Source organism: Mycetomoellerius zeteki, unplaced genomic scaffold, assembly GCF_001594055.1.
Source record: "Mycetomoellerius zeteki isolate Tzet28-1 unplaced genomic scaffold, Tzet1.0 scaffold655, whole genome shotgun sequence".
NCBI classification, from domain to species: Eukaryota; Metazoa; Arthropoda; class Insecta; order Hymenoptera; family Formicidae; genus Mycetomoellerius; species Mycetomoellerius zeteki.
The window spans coordinates 465,138-472,050 of record NW_017257670.1 but is presented as its reverse complement, the minus strand read 5'-3'; the positions used below and the strand labels follow the sequence as shown (position 1 = coordinate 472,050).

At 30.8% G+C, this 6,913-nt stretch overlaps 1 protein-coding gene across 1 annotated transcript; it reads left to right on the top strand.

The window, feature by feature from the left end:
* Positions 1–370: 370 nt before the first annotated feature.
* Tctp (translationally controlled tumor protein) lies at positions 371–2,597 on the top strand. The gene is made up of 5 exons (XM_018457688.1): positions 371–486; positions 861–931; positions 1,014–1,201; positions 1,500–1,769; positions 2,409–2,597. Exons 1-4 carry the CDS (start codon positions 459–461, stop codon positions 1,729–1,731), a joined length of 519 nt encoding a protein of 172 aa, XP_018313190.1. The 5' UTR covers positions 371–458; the 3' UTR covers positions 1,732–1,769; positions 2,409–2,597.
* Positions 2,598–6,913: the final 4,316 nt, after the last annotated feature.

Below are 6,913 nucleotides of genomic sequence, written 5' to 3'. Positions count from 1 at the left end.
GAGCGTCGTACGACGAAAATCGGATGCAGTGTGAATCCAGCAATGGTCAGTTCTTATTTCAAGATCGTCTTAAGTAATGCTTTAAGACGCTTTTCGGCCCTCTGATTGGTTCGTGGCATCTTAAAACTATACTTAAGACGGTCTTAAATATAAGAATCGACTGTGAATACCAAAAAAACATTGATTTACATACTCGATGGCTTCATTTTTCCAAATAAAGTACGTATATACAAATGTATAAATTTGAAATGGCCGCGTCGAAATGGTTCCGAGTTTGTGGTACTTTATAGATCTAGTGACTTTAGCAAGAGTCAAAACTGTTCGATTTCGACCCCCGCCAGATCATCATCGAGGACGCCAAAGTCTCCCAAAGTCTCCTTCTTTTCCGGTGCGCTCTTTTGGGTGACCGTGTCTTGTTTAGTTTTTAGCTGCAATTGAATCTTTCTCCATCTTCCACTATGAAGATTTATAAAGATCTTTTCACCGGTAAGTAAATAAGAAATAACATCCGCGATCGCACAAACCAAGTATTTTACATTTTCGTTACCGAGACACAATAAAATGCCTAAATGATAATAGCATTTCACAGCGATATTGAAAAATATTCCTGCAGCATTTCTCTGTGCAAAATTACATTCATAGGCTTCGATGTTGCACGACGTATTAGCACGATTATTATATTATAGTTCATTTTCCGTATAAAATGACTATTAAATTCCTAACCTCTCCATATGTTCTCGAAGATTCGTAGGATTACAGGAGCAATGTACTCGTTTAGTTACCATAAAATTATGGAATTTAGACTCCGTACAAAATAAGATGTTTAAGCCTAGGATTACAAAATTTTTTATGTATTTTAGGAGATGAGATGTTCTCTGATACTTACAAAATCAAGCTAATAGACGATGTATTATATGAAGTATATGGCAAGGTATATACATCTATATATATATATATATATATTGTATATATAATATTTATGAACATAACATTTTTAAAATTAATTTTTATAGTTAGTTACTCGTAAGGCGGGTGATATTGAAATCGCTGGTTTCAATCCATCTTTGGAAGAGGCTGATGAAGGTACAGACGAAGCGGTAGAGTCTGGCGTAGACATTGTATTAAATCATCGCCTTCAGGAAACATTTGCCTTTGGAGATAAAAAGTCTTACACGTTGTACCTCAAAGATTACATGAAGAAGTAAGTATCTTTATATATAGATTTATAGATTTCCATTTATTTGGTTGTAATAGCAAAACAGAATGAAAAATGCTAGTATTGTAATATATACAATTGAAAATATATCTATCTCACATCATGTTATTATTTATACAAAATATTGTAAGGATTAAGAAATAACATAAAAGCTTTTAAAGTTGATGAATCAAGATAAGTTACATTTGTATGAATTTTTTTATTTATATAAATAAAAATGTATGTTCACAAATAGAACATATTCTATATATATATAAATATATTTGTTAAATTCTTTTTCTAGATTAGTAGCAAAGCTAGAAGAAAAGGCACCTGATCAAGTAGAGGTGTTTAAGACAAATATGAACAAAGTCATGAAGGACATCTTAGGCCGGTTCAAAGAATTACAGTTTTTCACTGGTATTTCAATGGATATTGATGGAATCGTAGGTCTTATGGAATACCGTGAGATTGATGGCGAATCTGTGCCTGTACTCATGTTCTTTAAACACGGTCTTGAAGAAGAAAAGTTCTAAGTAATTCTTAGATACTGAATAAATTCTGGACAAATTTTGTGAGTGATATTCTTATTATTAGCAATAGTTGTATGTAGTTAATGATATTAATAAATTATTTATTATTATTATTAACATTAATAATAATAATAATTATTATTATAATAGAATAAAGTAATATTAAGAATTTATTTATATTATAAATAAGATATACATGTAAATATTCGTGACCAACATTTTTTATTTGTGTTTGTCACTGCACAAACATGTTAGATCAAATTGGAAATCAGATTCTCGTTACGACGACTTTCTAGGCGTAGCGTTTACTATTAACCAGACATCTTTATAATGCAAAATCTTATTTCGACTCAAAGTCCATTGTCTCTTGTCAGAGACGTAAACTTTTTTGGCATATGTCCACTAATATATAAAACCTACAGTTTTTTAACGCTGCCGGTTCCAAACTGCCTATTAGAAGATGTTGTCATGGCAAAGATACCCTCGATGGTTTGCTATTACTGCTTTTCAAGAAATGATCAAATAAAATCTGATATATGTGACATATTCTGGATGGGTTTGAACCCAAATCTTTGGCACAGAGAGCAGTCACGCTCGACTCTATGCCACAATTGTCACATCATTTTGACTAAAATTATGTGTTGATCAATGACTAATCTTTATTTCTGGTTTTTTTTCAGATAAACTGGAAATCAAGACTGCACACATGCTGGAAAGCTGTGAAATTTAGTTAAAAATGTGAAACAAACAGTTCGACTTCCAATCTTAATTTTCAACTTACATTAAATAAAATCTCCATTAGCGACTATTTCTTGATGAAATAATTGTACATACTCTATGACATGAGGGAAAGTGGCAACAGAATTCTTGATAACAATGTGCAAGCAATTAGTTGCAAAAACTGTATGTAACAATGTATTCGTTTTTGACCCTTTTTATATTAGACAATTTTATTTATGTATAAACAAAATGGAAGATGGGGAAAGAGAACTTGCAGTGATGGACTCACATCAGTGACGTAAAGTGTTTACAATTATGTTAATATCTATAATTAATTGTCAATGAACAACAATTTCTGAACTATATTCAACTTAATGTCCATCATAAATAAAAAAATTTTCCATAATTTTTATTTCATTTACTTTCCACATTTGTATTTATTTGTAGCCTCCTTCGTTCCTTAATGCTCCCTATAGGTAATGAATGTAATATATAACTTATGTAAGCTATATCATATAATTTAAAATCGTCCAAGAATTTTTATATATATATATATACACATTTTTACGAAATACGAAATTATTGTATGCTTCAAGAAATATTTTAATTATTACATTTCAGCTCCTTTTCCTTAAATTGTAAAAGTGCCATGTGTGTATATGTATATATATATATATATATATGTCACATTGCACTTTACACACACACATACATGTGTATATATAAGCAATCATTGTACATTTGTCCATTATAAATCGAACGACTATGTGAAAGATATGACCTTTTGATTGCTTCATAAGCGGAAGTATGATGCACAAAACCTCTCTGCCTCTAATAATAATAAATATACTACAAAAAGAAAAATCCAATCGATCGTGACTCATTTATCTTCATCATAAACAAACAGTGTGAATAAAGATTTAGAGGGCGGGTCTGTAAAAGGTATAAAAATATGAGTCTTTTTCAGTTCATAAAAATATTATATTTAGATAAGTCAGAATAGACGATCTATATCTCTTGGCGCGAAATCGTACATTATATTTCTTTACTCAGGGATTGTTACTAGCCATACTGTTGTACAAGTACACTCATAGCATCACTCCCCTCGTTTTGCACATGCTTGCCCTCAACAATTTCTCATCCTTTCTTACTCTCACTCTCACTCTTTCTCTCTCTCTCTCGCTTACCTCTTCTATCGGGATCTCTCTCTTACATTTCTACATCTTTTATTTTATATACCCTCATCTCTCGCTTCCTGTGTGTGAATATATATTACTCTTATTCTTCCTAAAACATTCGCTCTCCTCACCTGAGAACTCGACGCCTCCATACGTGATACTTTGCACATTGCCGTACCGTTATATTTGAAAAAAGGTGTACGTTTTACATTTACAAAAGCGTATTTCTTAATAGTTTAGTAGTAAATATAGTATAAGTATGTAGACAGATTTTTTTCGTAATCTACAATGGATGCGCAAATCAAGAAACGTCTCATTAACTTAACAAAACTGTAACTTACAGCTTAAAAAAAGATAGAATTGGACTCTTGAAGATGTACATACATACACATGCACATAAAAATATATATGTATATATAATACATGTAATAAATATATAATATGTATATTATAAATATACATAATATATTAATATGTATGTAAGATATATATTATAAATGTGTATATATTCATGTGCACATATATATAATTAACTATATTGCTTTGCTATCTACGGAGCACAACCATATATATAGTGTCATTTGTTATTAAAGCCAGTGAAATAAATTAATATCAATTTGCGACAGAGTATCGTACAATACGCCTCATCCCTCCGTAACGCAAGCGGGAGACATCAAAAGTCGCGGTACTTAAAAAAATTCGACGAAACGGTAGCGAATCATATCGGAGACTTGTGTATGAAAAAAAAAAAGAAAGGAAAAGCGATGTTTTATAGGCATTCGTATGCGCGCCGATTAACGATTATCCGTAAAGTGGAATGTTACATTCAACATTTATCGACAATACAATTACAATTCACGAAGTATCCAATCGGCTTTGCAATCGGAGTGTTTTTTTTTCTAGTGTCATCTACGATATTTAAATATCCCTTGTCGTCCTCGCGAGAGAATAGTGTAATTTCGAAATTATTAACAAACGTTTGCGTGCGTTGTTCGCACGTATATAAATGTGCACTTCTCTCTTCTGCGCGGGCCAGAAGAAATAATTAAAAAACGACCCATTCTCCGCGGAGTATATCGCATTTTTATGATAATTATTCGAAATAATATTTGATCATAATGGCAGTCATACAAGAGTTAACTTATTAACTTTCTTAATTAGAGATTGCCCATACGTAAATTGTACGACGTTTATACATAGATTGTAATATACTGGCTTACAGTTTAGCTCGTTAAAGGTACGGTACTTTTAGTAGGACACCTGCTACTATTTTTCTTGTTAAGTTGAGTATACCTTACGCGCTTGATAAGAGTAAACGGTATATTATTAACATTATCGGTACCATTATTACTATTATCATTATTATTGTTATTTATTACTATTATTATTATTATTATTAAACTTATTTGTACTGATCTATGTAGAATGGGTGCGTAGAGAAAGGGTCTCGGTATGCTATGAAAAGATGCCCTGTCGTTTGCTCTTTAAATACTAGAGTGACAGAAGAAGTTAGGATTTTATAAGTTGAAGTGTATGTTAATCAAAATGTTGAAATTATTGAAAGGATAGAGAGAAAGAAAGAAAAAGGAACAGCATGCAACCAAAAATGTATGTCCAGGATTTGCATAAGTACAAGACGTAAAAGCAAAGAAAATACAATAGATACGAAAATAAAACGTAGTATCCATTGCTGTTCTACTGTACAGAGAAAGATTACACAGCGCACCCAATTCTTCCACTCTAGGACACTGTTACTAGATAAGACTGTTACTACACACGATTTGAGCATCGTACCATTTCAATGATACTTCAAAGAAGTATGGCAAAAGCAGTTTAAGTTTTATATTAAAGTATACTCGGTACACACACACACGATCCAGCATTTTTTTTTTTCCGATACGGTGCTTCGCGAAAGAAGCTCGGTGTGTTAATTATGCTTTAGTAAAACATCACGGCATTCCAAAGACCACACTCTTGTAAAATCCTCTTACCTTATATAATGTATCTGATCGCAGGACATAGAGCTCATTTAATCTGTTATTTATCTTTGTTAACGCTTTTTTTTCTTTTTCCTGATTACTACTGAGGTTGTTGCATTTGTATTTGTGAAAGAATTCGGTTTATATATATTCATATATTATTTATATATATGTATAGATATATTTCATTTTTTTATAACATTTATATATTTATATGAAACTTCATTCACAGGTAGCTTCATTCGCGCCCTCCAATCTTAATGGTCACTTACAGCATCGTTTTTATATTTTGTGAGGAATTTGAAGAGGTGATCGCTAGTCGCGCGATTGTTCAGAGGTAATTTTGGTCAGGTGCTTCGTCAATAAAAGTATTGAAGTAACAATTGTACGATCAAACGATAAGTTTGGTAATAGAATCTTGCTCTTTAATCTGCGCCCCTACTTAAAATCAAGAATGACTTGAATTCGTATATATAATAAGAAATTAAAAAAATCGATTTACATACTCGATATTGCTCCTTGCACATCAGCATTAATGCGTCATTAAATATAACTCGTCTTCCCTGAATAATCAAAAAATGCTAAAATAGGCATCTGAAATGAATAGTAACTCCAGCATGTTATAAAAAAAATTATGAATTTAATATTGTGTTTGTTTCCCACGGTACGCATAACATTAAAAACTCTCATCAAGTAGATAACAATAACCAACAACTAACAATCGTAGGCATTCACGCAAAAATAGAAATATGTTTAATAATATACAATAATATTATCATAATTTATATTATTGAAGTAAGTATGATCATTCCCTTACTATTTCTAGAGTAGTAGAGTAAATCGTATCAATGATTAGAGCTGAAAGAGTCCGAAAAGTATCAAATGTTTTGTACATTCGCAAAATGATGAAATATTATTTCATAATAATTTTATTTAAAATAAAAAAATAATTTTACATACATCTGAACGCTTTCATTTTACAACATAATTGCATCATGTCATTAATAATTAATTATAATTATCAAACTTCATAAATTCGTTAAAAATATGGATACGTATAAATCTAATATTATAAACGTTTACGTATCTCTATTAAATGAACAAATTATTATACAATATTATACATCTAAAAATTTTTTCCAAACGAAGAACTGAGTCAACGCAATGATGTTGACATAAAACTATTAAAATTTGACTATCACATAAATTATGTCGTTAATCCAATTTCTCCACAAGTAGAAATAGTTAACAGATAGAATAATAATTAACAGTCTCGAGAAAAATATATATATATGTATATATACGCGT

Bases quoted from the DNA above. Each gene is read 5' to 3' on its own strand.
- Tctp (XM_018457688.1), top strand. From the start codon at position 459: ATGAAGATTTATAAAGATCTTTTCACCG. The intron at 487-860 runs GTAAGTAAATAA...TATGTATTTTAG, and splicing joins TTATAAAGATCTTTTCACCG to GAGATGAGATGTTCTCTGAT. The intron at 932-1,013 runs GTATATACATCT...TAATTTTTATAG, and splicing joins TATATGAAGTATATGGCAAG to TTAGTTACTCGTAAGGCGGG.